The following is a 17,011-nucleotide window of genomic DNA, read 5'->3' on the forward strand; positions in this document are numbered from 1 at the left end:
TGTCATTGTCCTCCCTTCTCCCTTTATCGAGTCAGCAATGAGGAGGATGTGACAGCAGTGACAGACAGCAGCGGGAACACCCTCCGTATCCGCAGGGATACCAATAGGATGCCCGTGCGCGTGGTTGCCCCCGACAATCAGGTGAGATGAGCAGGTCTTGACAGAATGAATCTTCAGGCATTCCTTTCAGCGACAGGCTAAAACAAATGTGTTTTTACCAATTTTGTAGTCATATAACATATTTTTATTTGAGAGGCTTGTACAAAGGATCATTAAGTGTAAATTGATGGTATATATATATATGATTTGTAACCTTGTCTGTGTGCATGTGTGTTTGTGTTTGTGTGTGTGTGTGTGTGTGTGTGTGTGTGTGTGTGTAGGTTATCTGGCTCACCATCGGGACCAACGGCGGTCTGAAGTCTCTCACGGCTCAGGGTCAGGAGCTGGTCTTGTTCAGTTACCATGGCAGCAGCGGCTTGCTGGCTACCAAGAGCATCCAGATCGGCTGGACCACCTTCTACGAGTGAGTCTGTACTGTTGTGTGTTGATGAATGGACGAGTATAATATTCAAACTACTGAGGATTGTGTCAGCTCCAAAGGTTTTTACAGCAATGAAAAATGATTTCCAACATTTCTAACAGAATATCATCAGCTCATATGATTAGCTACAGCTCAAACCAGCTAACTAACCTGCCTTTATTCCTTCCTCCCTGCATCCTCCCCGTCCTTGAAGCTATGACAGCGAGGGGCGTCTGACCAACGTGACCTTCCCCACTGGCGTGGTGACCAATCTCCACGGCGACATGTCGTCGGGGGCTGTTGCTGTGGACATTGAGACGTCAGGCAGGGATGAGGACGTTTCTATAACAACCAACCTGTCATCAATCGACTCCTTCTACACTCTAGTGCAGGGTAAGGTGCTCACACAAGCATTTATGTGTGTGTGTGTGTGTGTGTGTGTGTGTGTGTGTGTGTGTGTGTGTGTGTGTGTGTGTGTGTGTGTGTGTGTGTGTGTGTGTGTGTGTGTGTGTGTGTGTGTGTGTGTGTGTGTGTGTGTGTGTGTGTGTGTGTGTGTGTGTGTGTGACAGAGAGGTGTTGTCCCAGCACAAATCATTCATTCTGTTTTATTATGACCGACAGCTAAATTGCGAATTCTCCTCTTGAACTTGCTTTCCCCAACATGGGGACCACTGTAGCTCACATGTTGACATGCTGAGTTCTAATTCCAAATGAATTCCATCCACCAATCATTTTGAGAAGACAAACGTGTTTCTAGTTCAGCCAGTTTAGTACTGTAAAGCACATGTTAAGTGTCATACGGCCCGGGGGCGAGAGGGGATTGAACCACCGGCCCTCCGGATCCCCAGTGGACGACCGCCTGTGCCTCCTGAGCCACAGCTGACGGGGTCAGAGGAGATAACACCAGCACTTGTCGTTACAGTAGATAACAACAGCAGTGAACTTCTTTTTTTTGCGTTCTGTCTCCATGTTCAACTTGTTACGGTTTTTTCTCGATCCCTAAGACACATTTCTTGAAATGATGCTCCATTTCCCAAAACTCGGTTTGATAACTGCACACTCATTTTCACAAAATCCAAACTTCACTGCAGTGAGCAATGACTCTGTGGTTTACCCCCTGAACAACAACTCTTTACTCTAAATGATGAACACAATATAAAGACACAGCCAATGTAAACATTTAACAGTTTTCTTATTCCTTACAGTAATGTACTGTAGAATACAGTAGAATCATTTCCTGGACAACAACAAAAATAACCTAATACTGTAATGAATAATAACCTGACAGTTTGTACATAAAAAGGGAAAATTTACTGTAGTCTCCTCTGTAAGCAAAGGAAGTTGTTGGCTATGATCATATTCACACTGTCCCTCTCTTACGCTTCTGAACATAAACGTCTCCTTCCTCCATCAGGTGCTCGTCTCTCAGTTCTGCAAAAATGGAAGTACTGATGGGAAACCATCCTATTTACAAACTAGGAGCATACAGTAACTACACATTACGAATGTGATATGGTACAGAAATTCCATTCACGTCCGACAGCATACAGCACAACAGCCACAGTAGATGTGTGTGCTGTAGCAGCGCAGAGTACATGACTGCTGAGTTACAGTAGAGAGCAGCATGTACATTAGCTCTCTCTGAAGGTTCGTATTATAGAAGAGGCCGCTGCACTCGTTGCCTCCCTCATCCACATCCCATGGACGAGGACATGGTCAACAACAGTGGCACGAATTTCATCTGAAACAATTGGTCCCTCAAGTGGCCGACGATGATTAGTTTCAGAGAAGTGTAATGAGTTATTCAAACCCATGACATGCAAAGCATTCCTCTCCATCAATCCACGTGCATTATTTATCGTTCCTCTTCCTCACAATCATCTAAACTGCACAATTTGCCGGTGTGCAATTGGTCTAGGTAATGTGAAATCACATGGGGCATACATTCCAGAAATGGTAAACTAATGTACAGTAGCTGCTGCATTCAGTCATTTTCATGTTGTCGTGGATGGTTTTTTGAAAACGGCCCTGCATTGAACAGTAGTTCATTACAAGAACATATACAGTTGATGGTCCTTCATTGCATAATCATGGGCAGGCTCTGATAAATGATGTGTGAGTGAAGAAGGATCAGCCACCGTCCAAAAATAATAACACAGTGGTTGCTGTTTGCAGGAATCACATTTTGGATTCAATACATGTTATTTTATTTAGTAATGTCAGTGATGGTAATTGATATTAAGAAGAATTCAGCGAAACAATGCTTGTGAAACAATGGTAAAAAAAAAAAAAGTAAATAAAATGTGTGTTCAAAATGAAATTGAGTGAACTTAGAAGTAGTCGCACGAGGGAGTCCCTGCGAGTTGTACAATGTGTAACAAAAGTAGACTCAACATTTGATCATAGTGTTGAATTGTTAATTAACTGTGTAAATGTGTAGAACAGCCTATAGCCTAGAAAGCCTCTCTCTCTCACACACACACACACACACACTCGTCCTGCAAGAGGTCAATGGGAATCTAATTAAAAGACGCTGAGGGGTGTTATGAGCTGCTCCGTGCTCCATTAGCAGGTTCAGACGCTGCCCACAGAAATCAATTACAGTATACAACTGTACAGTATATAAAGTCATTTACCCTCACTTCACTTGAGTATTATCACAGGGCTTTTCTTTCTTAATAAATGCCTTGAAACTTGCCTCTTGAAAACAAAATGGACGTGACATATCATGATGCCTCATTCATGATACTTGTCTGTGTTCTCTTCCCTCACCCAGACCAGCTTCGCAACAGCTACCAGGTGGGCAGTGACCATTCGCTGAGGGTCATCTATGCCAATGGGATGGACACACACTACCAGACAGAGCCTCACATCCTGGCAGGTACGAGCACAGTATGAGTAGTGTGGACTCATTACACGTAGTTCCACAGCGCAACTTCCATGTCAGGTCACCACCCTCACCCATCAACGGGGACTCCATCGTCCGCAATGTCCCACCATCCAGAGGACAAAGCCATTCAGATCGGACCAGACATTAACGTACCGTGTACCGTGTATGCGCAGATAAAACGAGACCCATTTGGAGCAGTCTGAAATACTGAAATAGTCCCGTTGTACACTTGTTCTGCACTCTGAAGACCCCTCCTGTGGCCAGGCTACTGTCTCTGCTCACCTGGCTCCCATCAACCTGCAGTGGCCTCCACATTAACTATTCATATGTCTGTTGGGAAAGGGTGGCATACATTCAAAGCTACCATCCTCAACCATTTGGTACTAAGTTACCCCCTGACGCGTCCCTCTCTTAGGCAGCCAGAAGATTTCTGCAGTGTCCCTTTGCTCCGACCAGTCCTACTACGACCGATGTCCCCGGGGTCGTAGAGCCAGTCCCCTGGGTTCCTAGTGCTGCTCTTCAGTCAGAACCCACTTCATTTTATGATTAGGTCAACAAATAGAACTGGACCTGTGAACTTATTCTTAAAAACAGCTAGGAGCAGCAGCATCGCAGCAGCGGCCCGGGACCCTCCCATCAGTCACCCCCTCCTTCCACAACCTACTACAATGGGAGTTCAGGGAACTAATACCAGCAGTCTACGTTGCATCAGCTGTGTGTGTTTTTTTCCCAATGCTCCCGGATTTGAATAACACAAAAACAAATTTGCCTCCTGACGACAAATGATTCATACATTTCAACATCCAGGACCCTTCCTGGACCCTTCCGAGGATTCTTTAAATCATTAATGGTTGTGAGACATCTTGTCATTTTCCCACTTGTTTCAAGCATGCAATCGTTCAACTTCTTCCTTAGTAATTACAGAACAATTTCTGAATTATAATTTTGATCTAAGGTGCTTGGAAACTCAATTAGTATTCCTTATGAATATTAATGATAGTAAAAATTGGATTGATTCAGGTTTTATAGCTCATCAGCTGCCAAACTGTGGAACAGACGGGCATCACCTTTAAAGTCTTTAAACCTCTCCCCTTAAATCCTTTTTGGGAAAGCCTTTCTGAATATTTCATATGTTTTATTATCCCATATACCGGCAATTAATATCCAGGGCCAGAGCTCCACTGACAAAGTCAGAGAGAGGACCTATTGTAATTGAGTAAAATTATTGTGATTGTAACTTCATTTACTTATTTTATATATTTTCTTTTATCATTATTACTATTATCACAGTTTTGAAAACTTGATAAATAATAAATACTTAATCAACTATTTCTCACTGGTGAGAGACAATCAAAGCTAATGTATACACATTTCAAGTGGCCTTAGGGAGATGGTGACAAAGTACCAAATAGATTTTTCATTTTTGACAATGTTAACATAATGTAACCACCTGCTTATATGCTTTTTATATTTTTGTTTTTGTTTAGTTTTTTATTAAGTGATGTATTCAGTGTGATTCGGGGACCACGATGGAAACAAGCCTTTGAACTTTGTTGTTTTTTAACCTGCGTGATTTTTAATATACTGTATGTACAAGCACTAATCCATGTGCTGCTTATGTTTATTTTCTTTATTTTTTTTTGTTGAGGCTGGCTCAGATTTTCTCACGGTGAAACAGCGTTGGTGTTCATGTCTTGTTCATATCCCCCCTTTCTAGGTGCTGCTAACCCGACTGTAGCCCGACGTAACATGACGCTTCCAGGAGAGAACGGCCAAAACCTGGTGGAGTGGAGGTTCAGGAAGGAACAGACGCGGGGAAAGGTCATCGTCTTTGGCAGAAAGCTCAGGGTGAGGGCTCTTCAGCTGAAGCTTCTCATACTGAGAACAATAGAAATGACTTACCATCCCTCAGAAGAACAGCTGCTTACCTCCAGTTGATCGTCAGACTCATCTCGCATCAGCAATCAATTGTATCCGTCTAAAAAGCAATGCATACTACGGACGCTACTTACAGTAGGTTCTATGAATTCTGGATGACCTGGGGCATAAAGGAGTCCGTCACCCACAGAATGTCCTCGTCAATATTCCGACAGTGAAATCTGGGGCTCATCCAGAATTCATAGAACCATAGTTACATCCACGTCTCTAAATCTATTTCTTTCTGAGCGACCGCCAGAGACGGTGCGTAACAGCTGCATGAGCCATACAACGATCGAGGTCATGACAAAACCTGCACTCACCAAGCCTGATTGTCCAAAACTGATTGACATGAGAAACCCAAAGCCTTCTAGGGCACAACTGGAGAGCACCTTTAAAGGATGTGACGTGTCGAGCCAACACACACCGTGATGGTCGACACCGAACGCCCTTTATCCAGTAACGTCTGCACGCACATGAGGAATACTGAGTGACACTCAGGGTCCAGACCTCGACCTGTCCACCAGTTGGTAAAAAGGTTTCCATTTATTTGCCAACAGAATTCTGGTCAAAGACGCCCAAGCATTAATTACAGTCCGGACCACGGCGTGATCACACACACTGAGAAGCCATTGTAAATTAGCATGTCTGTCACATTCACACACAGAAATCCATGGCACCTTATAGGAATAATAACCTGCAATAATTGAGCATAGTAATAATATTTAATAATGCAATAATTCTTTTGTTTTTTTGTGTGTCTACAGGTGAATGGTAGGAACTTGTTGTCTGTCGATTACGACCGCTCACTGCGAACAGAGAAGATCTATGATGACCACAGGAAGTTCCTGCTGAAGATCATCTACGACACCCAAGGCCACCCCACACTGTGGGTCCCCAGCAGCAAGCTCCTGTCCGTCAACTTGACGTACTCCAGGTGAGCATCTGTACCACGGTGTCCCCTACACGGTTGTTACTGGGGTCGTATTAAAGGCATAAGTAAGCATAACACCAGCAATCACTGACGTCAGTAACAAACATATGATTGAATGACCTTTTATGAAAGTGTTAGCAAAACCTGGACAGCATCAATAAAAGCAGACTGTATGAACACTCGCAGTGCACTGTACAGGGGTGCCTAATAAAGTGGGCACTTTGGTTATTGTATACACAGCCAAATAATATACACTCACTTTATTAAGTTCCCATTTGCAATCTTGTACGATCCAATACAACAGCTGTGCTACGAATTATATTATATTCTGTTAATATTTTTGTGTGTGTGTGTGTGTGTGTGTGTGTGTGTGTGTGTGTGTGTGTGTGTGTGTGTGTGTGTGTGTGTGTGTGTGTGTGTGTGTGTGTGTGTGTGTGTGTGTGTGTGTGTGTGTGTGTGTGTGTGTGTGTGTGTAGTACGGGGCAGGTGACGGGCCTCCAGAGGGGTCCAACCACAGAGCGGTGGGAGTACGACAGTCAGGGAAGAATCACCTCCCGAGTGTTTGCGGATGGAAAGACGTGGAGCTACACGTACCTGGACAAGGTGGAGTACACTTCAGGTTCTCAGGCTTTGATACCGAGCAGGTGTCTCCTCACTGTGTAGGTGTCACTCTCCATGTGTATTCTGTTTATTTCATGCAGGACAGGGTACAAACTATGAAATGAAGTTACGGGCCTGTAACAATTACAAGAGCAACTCGTTTTTTAAACAGTGTTCTACAACATTGTTGACCTGTTTCATCCGCCCTCTCTCCGACAGTCCATGGTCCTGCTGCTGCACAGCCAGCACCAGTACATCTTTGACTACGACTCCGGAGACCACCTGTCGGCCGTCACCATGCCCAGCGTGGCCCGGCACACCATGCAGACCATCAGGTCCATCGGATACTACAGGAACATCTACAACCCCCCGGAGAGCAACGCCTCCGTCACCGTGGACTACTCTGAGGATGGACAGGTGTGTGTGTGTGTGTGTGTGTGTGTGTGTGTGTGTGTGTGTGTGTGTGTGTGTGTGTGTGTGTGTGTGTGTGTGTGTGTGTGTGTGTGTGTGTGTGTGTGTGTGTGTGTGTGTGTGTGTGTGTGTGTGTGTGTGTGTGTGTGTGTGTGTGTGTGTGTGTGTGTGTGTGTGTGTGTGGGTGGGTGGGTGGGTGGGTCATTCATATCACCTGAGACAATTTGTACTTTTCCTTCTTTTCTTCACTTTGAATAGCTTTCACTCCACATTAGAAACACTGGAAAATAATGTTATCATGTCACTCTACATCTCTTATGCGACCCATTTATGCGGTCATCATTTAATTCATATGCATCAATGGGATGGATTCATTTAATGGTTTTCAAAATATAATAAACTCCTTTCTCTGTCTCCAGCTCCTCAGAGTCGCCCATCAGGGAACTGGCCGCCAAATACTGTACAAATATCGCAGACAGGTATTTATGTTTTTACATATAATAAATACATTAACAATCATCCGTATGCATTTGTATGTTTGTATTTTCCATATGTTTATTTTCTTATGTTACATGCACATGAAGTTTATTATTAATGAATACAATGTTTTGTGTTAGTAATAACAGTCAGACCTTTAGATGTCATTATGTATATGGCCACTAGAGGTCAGCGGCGGACCTGGGGTTCTGTTAAGTTTGTGTATTTTAATGGTTTTTTTCTTATATTCTGTAAATTAATCATGCAGATTCTCTGCCACGTCACCCTGACAAGCTCATCAACCATATATTGGTAAATGGTCAAAGGACTATATTCATATAGTCACACATTCATAAAGCGCTGCTATTGACTGTCACACTCATACACATTCATACGCTGCCAGAAGAGCTGTCAGAGGCACCTCAGGGTTCAGTGTCTTGGCCAAGGACACATGGTGGACGACCAACTCTACCTCCTGAGCCACAGCCGGCCACTAAAGACAAACGCAGACACGCGATGGTCTGAGGCCAAAAATATTTGTGGTGTTGCTCCTGTCAGTAGAGGCGCTATTTTAGGAAACGGTTGATTTGGTTGTTTTGACCACATAAGACATAGGACTTGTTGTAATAATGTCATAGCAGGCTCCTTTTTTGCAATAGATCATGCTAATTTAAATAAATATGTCAATTTAAGTATTTTTAGTTCCATTAAAACTATTAGATTCATTTTTCATTTTGTTCTTTAATTCTTCATTTTCATTTTCAGTTCGGTCAATGAATAGTTCTAAGATTTATTTTCCCCGGTGAACAGGATCCTAACACGATCCACAGATATAGAGATGAGATGGAGGTGATGCATCGCTGCTCGCTCTGGTGTCCATGAAAGCCAAAGCAGAGAGGGATCAATGTAGACACAGATGGAGAGCAATGAAGAAACACCTCACTGAAACTGTGTGGGCTGACAGATTCTACACCATCGTCTCATTTGTCCCATCAGAACAAGCTCGCAGAGATCCTCTACGACTCCACGCGGGTCAGTTTCACCTACGACGAGACGGCCGGCGTTCTCAAAACGGTCAACCTGCAGAGCGAGGGCTTCATCTGCTCCATCCGGTACCGGCAGATCGGCCCGCTGGTCGACCGGCAAATCTTCCGCTTCAGCGAGGACGGGATGGTGAACGCGCGCTTCGACTACACCTACGACAACAGCTTCAGGGTGACCAGCATGCAGGCTGTGATCAACGAGACGCCGCTGCCCATCGACCTCTACCAGTTCGACGACATATCGGGGAAGGTGGAGCAGTTTGGGAAGTTTGGAGTCATCTATTACGATATCAACCAGGTGAGACATTGTTTAAATGAATTTAAATAAATCCTCCCATGAGGGAGAAGTAAGTAAAAGTGGATCAGGCTTCTAAAGAGGGAAAGTTCAATGAACCTTTTGTTTGGTTTATACTGTACTTCAGCATCACCCACAGCCCTCCACCTCCTTACTGGTGTTCAATTCTCGTCTTATTGACCAATCACGGTGCTTTACAGTAGACGTCACATCCACCCAATCACACACGTTAATACAGCGCTGCCCTTTACCTCGCACAGCGGTGGGCCTGTCACAGTAATTACGTTATCGACAATCGTACGATACATGAATATGAACTCAATAATTTCTACAGCTGTTGTGTCTCCATGCGTGTGTCAACAACAGTCCAGCAAGTCTCGCTGCTTCTGTCCTCTCGTCCTTTCTCGTCCTGTGATTGATCGATTACTGGATTGATCTATGAAATGTCCGAAAATATAGATGTCTTAGGCACCATTAGGTCTACAAATTGTCGGTTTTGTCAAAACTTTGGATAATATTTCTCTCAGCAGTAGCACAACTCGTGTAGGACCAATTAACTGTGTGCTCACATGATTCTGATAAAAAAAAAATGGTCTTAAAGTGACGTTAATATTGAGGCAATAATTTCTGGGACAATATGTCGTGCAATAAAAAGTAGTTATCGTGACGAGGCCTACACAGCGGTTGGATAATGGCAATGAAAAGATGAATTGCTTGACTTTACTGTTAAGCACTTAGACATGCCTAGAGCATCTTATCCCAACAATGAAATACATGACTAATGAAATGACAGCGTCATGTCAGCCCTCATGAACGGCAGTGAATACGTGCACCCTTCGTTTTAATTTGGATTCTAACAAATATGCCAATATTGAACCGGTAGAAAGTTCCAGATAAAGCGCTGTGGTGAAACTACGTGACTTCTTTCCAATACGTGACATACGATTAAGAAACCTACATTTGAAAACTTTCCCTTGCGCTCACCAAACTGGATGTATTCACAGCACGCAGGTCGAGGAGAAACCTACCGAGACAAACCTCTGTCTCATCAGAACGCCTACTCCTCACTGACAGGGGTTTTTAGAAGAGTGTGATTCTTACGAGAGACTCTGATCAAACAAAGGCCCTGAGCTACTCGACTGATTTCCTCAGATGTAACTTTGTCACCGGCGGGTCTGTGTCGCAGCCTGTCACACCGCCAGTCTCTCTGCTCCAGTCTCCTGAGCTGGACTGTTGGACAGTGTCGGGAGACTTTTCTGAACTTGCCCCTCCCCTCTGGCGCAGATTATCTCCACAGCGGTGATGACCTACACCAAGCACTTTGACCAGCACGGCCGCATCAAGGAGATCCAGTACGAGATCTTCAGGTCCCTGATGTACTGGATCACCATTCAGTATGACAACATGGGCCGCGTCACCAGACGCGAGATCAAGATCGGGCCGTTCGCCAACACGACCAAATATGGCTACGAGTACGACGTGGACGGACAGCTGCAGACCGTGTCCCTCAATGAGAAGATGATGTGGAGGTAGGATCGGAGCATCGCACTGCTAAAAGCACCGTCATTTGATGATACTGTGCGCCGTCAGTACAACTTTCCGTCTTCCCAGGTACAACTATGATCTGAACGGGAACCTGCACTTGCTGAACCCGGGGAACAGCGGGCGACTGACCCCCCTGCGCTACGACCTGAGGGACAGGATCACTCGCCTGGGAGATGTGCAGTACCGGCTGGACGAAGACGGTTTCCTGAGACAGAGAGGAGCAGAGATATTTGAATACAACTCGAAAGGTAGGACTTTGGATTCGGTACTATTTTATTAATAAATAGATGTGATATGTTCCTCCACGTTGCCCTCTGTGGCTCTCTGCTCCTTCAGAGGTCAGCACCGATCCACAGTGAAGACTTGTGTCACAGGTCACTCAAGTGGAACTATTGTGCTGTGGTCGCAGTGAAATGAATTATGGGTGAATGGACTGCATTAATATATTGATTTCCTCGACCGGTTGACGCCCCCCTCGACCCCTCGAGCCCCATCCACTCCCTGTTCATGAAGAGTGACAATAATAATCCTTTAACCTGACAATGAGTGTAAACCAACGTGGGTAACGTTTTATGTGATCATGCCATATCTTAAATTTCTAAAAGTAGTTTTGGTAGAGACATATGACAATCCCGCACCAAGGGCCTCTGTATTTTGCAGTGTATGTACATCTACCGCGCTTTCCTTCTTCACGTAACCGGTGGAATTAATCACCTTGTGCCAGGAGGAGATTCAGACGCGGGGGAAATCCTTGGAAGCCGTCTCCATTTATTCTGACAGTGGACTGAAAAAAAAAGTGAAAAATGAATCCTCCGGCAATATTCACCATGAAATCCCTAACACAAATCAAATGATAAAAAAACAAACGTGTCAGCGCATTACACGGAACTTCAATGTGAAAGACAAACTTTTACAATGCAACAAAAAAATCTTGTACCTCTCCGGCGGAGCGCATGAGCCAAAGGGGAAGAGGGGAAGCGAGAAACGCCCTTTTATGGGCGGGGTCCCCCTAAGAGGTTGCACAGGGGAACAGAAGCTCAGTCACAAAAGGTTCCACATATAGACTTTATGGAGGCTTAACCATGTCAGGCACTGAATATAAACAAATTGTGGGTCATTACAATACAATATAGGATATATAAGACTGCTGCACAATTAACATTGTTACATTCACGTCCCTGTTCTTTATTTCTTTATCTTTTTTTGTCATTTGCAATTCAGGCCTCCTAGTTCGTGTCTACAGTAAAGCGGCCAGCTGGACCATCCAGTACCGTTACGACGGTCTGGGTCGGCGCGTGGCGTCTCGGAACAGTCTGGGCCAACACCTGCAGTTTTTCTACGCGGACCTGAACTACCCCACCAGGATCACCCACGTCTACAACCATTCCAGCTCCGAGATCACGTCCTTCTACTACGATCTGCAGGTAGGAACCCTGGATGATGGTGACATCATTGAAGTATTAGGGTCAAATTAGACGAGGACGGCTGGTCAACTCGTCGTTGCCTTTTCCAAACTCAAACGCGCCTCCAGCGAGAGACAGGCGAAACGTGAGACATTTGCAAAATCGAGTTTGTTCGTGAAGCCGCAGCAACAGTGACAGTAATGTTGACCTCATAATTCATAACCCTCCTGTTATCACTTGAGGAGCTGCAGAATAAACAGAACAGATCACCATCATCCTCATTCTACTTGTAACGTAGGGCCACGTCTTCGCCATGGAGATCAGCAGCGGAGAGGAGTTTTACATCGCGTGTGACAACACTGGAACGCCACTGGCCGTCTTCAGCAACAACGGACTTTTGCTCAAGCAGGTACGAATGTGAACGGGTGTTCCCTTGCGGCACAGGGGTAGAGGTGGGACTTCCGAAATCCTGAACCTCCGTTTGTGTGCGTCCAGGTGCAGTACACAGCATACGGCGAGGTCTACTTCGATTCCAACCCGGACTTTGTGCTGGTCATTGGTTTCCACGGAGGCCTGTACGACACCTTGACACGATTGCTGCACTTTGGAGACAGAGATTACGACATCCCGGCGGGGAGGTAGGCAGCCTGCCACCGGCTCAGTCCCAGCATGCCGTGTGCTTCTATGTGACAGGCCCCCTACTCATCTGACCCGTGTCTTTGTTGTGAAGGTGGACAACTCCTGACATCAGCACATGGGCGCGCGTCGGTAAAGACCCCCAGCCCTTCAACCTCTACATGTTCCGAGGCAACAACCCGGTCAGCAAGATCCACCAGGTCAAAGAGTACATCACAGGTGACTGTACAGCAGATGGTCCATCTCAGAGAAACTCAGAGTTTCGTTTTATTGTCCAACAGCGTCTGTAAGAGGAATTCAGTTAACGGCATGGTGACATAGTACTGGTGAAATTAATTGAATTGATTTGAAATAATCCAGAATTCCAGTGGGTCAGATATGTTTTTGGACAGTAGTAATTGGAAGTAATTGAACCGCAACATGTTTACAATAATGAACCCCACCAATGTGAGACGATTGAAGGAAAAGTTGTGGTTTGTGTGGAATTATAATCATACGACATAGTATTTATAGTTACAGTATGTTATTAAACTGCCATTTCTTCCCACTCCACCTGCCCTCTCTCTACGCAGATATCAACATCTGGCTGGTCACGTTTGGCTTCCATCTCCACAACGCAATCCCCGGATTCCCCATCCCAAAGACTGACCTGACGCAGCCGTCGCTGGAGCTGACGAAGAGTCAGCTGTGGGATGACCTGCCCGTGAGTTCTCCGAGATAGACGCATGAATGCGTCCAGTGGACGACCCGACTGTCGTAGAATGAGAGAATGGGCAATTGGAGGGGAAAGAGTAAATATTTCGAAAAATAACTCATTCACAATCATTCACTCATCATTCATGTCTTCCTCAGCTTCAAGCTGCCCTCTACTCCTCACTCTTTTCTTATTCCCTGTGTGAGCCATGTATGCCCTTGTCTGGTCGACAGGTTATCAAGGTTGAGAACCTTGGCCGAAGTTCAGTGAAATAAAGACAAACAGTAAGAACTCTGGCCCTAACGAAGACAGAACAAGACCTGGCATCTTCAGAGACGTTTGGAGACAGTCAGTGAAAAGAAGGAAGCAAACAACGGAGACTGATTCATCATTTATTATGGACTCGTTTGGGCAGTTAAATGGGGAAATTCATAAGCACAGCACTAAACACATAGAAAAAGCTTGCAGCGATAACGCTCCTCACACTTTAATGTATTGGCGCGTATGTTTTACAGTAAATATCATTTAGTGTAGTGTTGTTCTGTGGTGCTGGACGTATACACACAACTCCTGCTGTTTGTTCACACAGTAAGCGATGAGTGGTCGGGCCCATGACGTGAAGTCTGTCATGAACGAATATTCTACTCATGTTCTCGTCCACAGTCCATCTCGGGTGTCCAGCAGGAGGTGACTCGTCAGTCCCGGGCCTTCCTGTCCTTCGAGCGCCTGCCCGAGATCCAGCTGAGCCGGCGTCATCCAGACCTGAGCAAACCCTGGCTGTGGTTCGCCACCGCCAGGTCTCTGATCGGCAAGGGGGTGATGCTCGCGGTGGTCCAAGGCCGCGTGGTGACCAACGCTCTCAACATCGCTAACGAGGACTGCATCAAAGTGGCGGCGGTCTTGAACAACGCCTTTTACCTTGAGGACCTCCACTTCACGGTGGAGGGGCGAGACACCCACTTCTTCATAAAGACCAGCCTGCCCGAGAACGACCTGAGCGCGCTGCGGCTGACCTCCGGCAGGAAGTCGTTGGAGAACGGCGTGAACGTCACAGTGTCCCAGTCCACGACGGTGATGAATGGCAGGACGCGGCGCTTCGCCGACGTGGAGCTGCAGTACGGCTCTCTGGCTCTCCACGTGCGCTACGGGACGACGCTGGATGAGGAGAAATCGCGGATCCTGGAGCACGCCCGGCAGAGGGCGCTGTCGAGCGCCTGGGCCCGCGAGCAGCAGCGGGTGCGCGATGGCGAGGAGGGATTTCGTCCCTGGACGGAGGGGGAGAAGAGGCAACTGCTGAGCAGCGGGAAGGTTCTGGGCTACGACGGCTACTACGTCTTGTCCATAGAGCAGTACCCGGAGCTGGCCGACAGTGCCAACAACATCCAGTTCCTACGCCAGAGCGAGATAGGCAGGAGGTAACACAGCACCAGCGCGCGTCCGGCCCCATTCCCCCGCGACTGTCAAAGACTAACAACCGATCCCGTTTTCACAAAAAGAAAAAAAAAATGGACGTCAGAGAATGAATTGCCTTGAGACCCCAAAACGAGCGTTCCGGCGTTTCGTACTGGGATTGGTAAAGTAGATTCAACCATCACTTCACAAGATATTACGAAAACGTTCAGTGGTGAGGGTTTGAAAGAGTCTCCATGAGCCTGAGGAAGACAGTTCTTCTGACCCGTACCCTTCGCTCCCTTCGCTTCTGTCTTTCCTCCGCTCTGCCTTCAAATAGCCTACACGCATGCCCCTCCCCCTCCGTCTTCTAGGCAGGGCCCACCCGGGCGCTGAGCTGTGGAACAGTGGGACGTCCAGTCACATGTCGACGAGCTCACGAGCATGTGGACAGTTGTAAACTGTCGGAGCCGTCGCCGTGACAAACATCTGTGGATCCGTCGCGGACGCCACAGGTCCAGTACCATAGTGGTGTGGGTCCAGATGTGTCGCTGAGCCACGTCTGTGGGATCTGTCCTTTCCAATTGCTGCAGCCATTGAATGGAACTGTTGGAGAACTGTTGTGGACTTTCTCTGGGAGACAGGCACACAAAAAAAAAGGACTACGATTTGTATGAAGGTTAAAAAAAAGAAGAAAAAAAAAGAGACCGATTTTGTGTTTGAATTTTTTCTGGGTTTGTTTTTATATATGAACTTGCATTGGCTTCAGACAAAAAAGTGGATATCAAACAAAATATCAAAAAAGTGTTTACATAATATTACCTATACCACTATTACTGCTATTACTGCTACTGCACCACCACCATGGGACGGGACCATTGTTTTGAATGAAACAAAAACAGGAACCTTTTGGGCTTTAGTTCATTTCTTACTGATATCTGTACTCCATTCCGTTTCTGCAGTCACTCCTCCTCACCCCCCCCCCCCCCCCCGTGCTTTTACGAGGTCTACATGTCACCATTTCAGAGCACAGCGGCGAGTGAGGAGGGGGGTTCTGATGGTCCAGGAACACTTCCCCCTGTGACGTGTGACTCGGACTGATAATGCGCAGACCACGTGCTTCTTCGGTCAAAGGTAGTAGTGTTGCTTGCAATAGAAACATGTTGTCATGGCTTTGCGGGGGGCGGGGTTACTGTGAGCAGTGGCCAATCGTTGCTTCTCTCCTTGTTTTTGCTTGTTTCCCGTCAAGGGACAGCGCATCACCATCAGTGACATTTATGAGATACAGTAATAGATCAAAAATCAAAGTGGATGTTTTTCTCATTGACTGTGGGTCTGTTTTCTCTTCTAGAAGTGTTTTATTTGTATCTGTGTGTTTACAAAAGGAGGGGAAGGAAAATGACACCATTTTCAAAACGAAAGAACGGGAATTTCACAGAGTTAACATCTTCTACCGGTCTTTTTTTCTCTGAAAGAACGGAGCGAGTTGACAAGCGTATTATGGGTTTTATCTCTTTTTTTTATTCTGAAGGTTGAGAAATTCCACTTATCTGTACATCAATATTAGTCTCAGAGAAAGTAATTTCTGTACAGTGTTTCTACGGTAAATAATAAAATCTTTGAAAGTACCATTGTCGGTTTCTGTGTACCACAATCTGTGCTCTCTAAAACCCCAACACATCTTCAGTGTGATGACCAGAATATGTCCACGCAGCAGAATGGTGCTCGGAGGGGAGGGGAAGGTCAATCCCATAACCACTCTACACAACTGGGCGGCTGTGGCTCAGGAGGTACAGTGGGTCGTCCAGCAGGTCAATTGGTTTGATCCCCGGCTCCTCCCGCCCACGTGCCAAAGTGTCCTCGGGTAAGATACTAACCCCTGAATTGCCCCTGATGGCTGAGACGACGATGTATGATTGATGCCGAGTATAGAAGCGCTGTATGAATGTGTGTGAATGGGTGAATGTGAAGAGCTGTGGGTGGTCAAGAAGACGAGAAACGACCTACTCAAAAGCAGTCCACCTCAGAATGAACATGTTCAATCTACACACAGTGAGGTCGAGACGTCACAATATGACCGAGAAAACCCGACAGTTCCCACGATGAGCATCTCTGACACTGTGGAGGAAGAAGTCTCTAACAGAACCAGGCTCAGTTGTGGGAGAAACACCTGCTGCGACCGGTTGGGGTGAGAGGAGAGGAGAGAGAGAACAGCTGTACAGTAGTGGGTCCTTAATACCAATGAGTCCGTTTTAAT

At 46.1% G+C, this 17,011-nt stretch overlaps 1 protein-coding gene across 10 annotated transcripts in view; it reads left to right on the plus strand.

The window, feature by feature from the left end:
- LOC118312259 (teneurin-3-like) overlaps positions 1-16,382 on the plus strand; it is a 193,464-nt gene extending 177,082 nt beyond the window's left edge. For all 10 annotated transcript variants that reach the window (XM_047333787.1, XM_047333790.1, XM_047333789.1 and 7 more), the window contains 18 exons: positions 36-141; positions 381-523; positions 735-913; positions 3,297-3,401; positions 5,128-5,258; positions 6,095-6,264; positions 6,738-6,864; positions 7,081-7,278; positions 7,692-7,751; positions 8,746-9,090; positions 10,372-10,616; positions 10,699-10,880; positions 11,854-12,056; positions 12,334-12,444; positions 12,531-12,673; positions 12,766-12,890; positions 13,244-13,374; positions 14,029-16,382. In XM_047333787.1, coding sequence (XP_047189743.1) covers positions 36-141; positions 381-523; positions 735-913; positions 3,297-3,401; positions 5,128-5,258; positions 6,095-6,264; positions 6,738-6,864; positions 7,081-7,278; positions 7,692-7,751; positions 8,746-9,090; positions 10,372-10,616; positions 10,699-10,880; positions 11,854-12,056; positions 12,334-12,444; positions 12,531-12,673; positions 12,766-12,890; positions 13,244-13,374; positions 14,029-14,784 — 3,460 coding nt within the window. In that variant the 3' untranslated portion in view covers positions 14,785-16,382. The remainder of the gene's footprint in view (positions 1-35; positions 142-380; positions 524-734; positions 914-3,296; positions 3,402-5,127; positions 5,259-6,094; positions 6,265-6,737; positions 6,865-7,080; positions 7,279-7,691; positions 7,752-8,745; positions 9,091-10,371; positions 10,617-10,698; positions 10,881-11,853; positions 12,057-12,333; positions 12,445-12,530; positions 12,674-12,765; positions 12,891-13,243; positions 13,375-14,028) is intronic.
- The last annotated feature ends 629 nt before the right edge of the window (positions 16,383-17,011 follow it).

This window comes from Scophthalmus maximus, chromosome 8 (genome assembly GCF_022379125.1).
Source record: "Scophthalmus maximus strain ysfricsl-2021 chromosome 8, ASM2237912v1, whole genome shotgun sequence".
NCBI lineage: Eukaryota > Metazoa > Chordata > Actinopteri > Pleuronectiformes > Scophthalmidae > Scophthalmus > Scophthalmus maximus.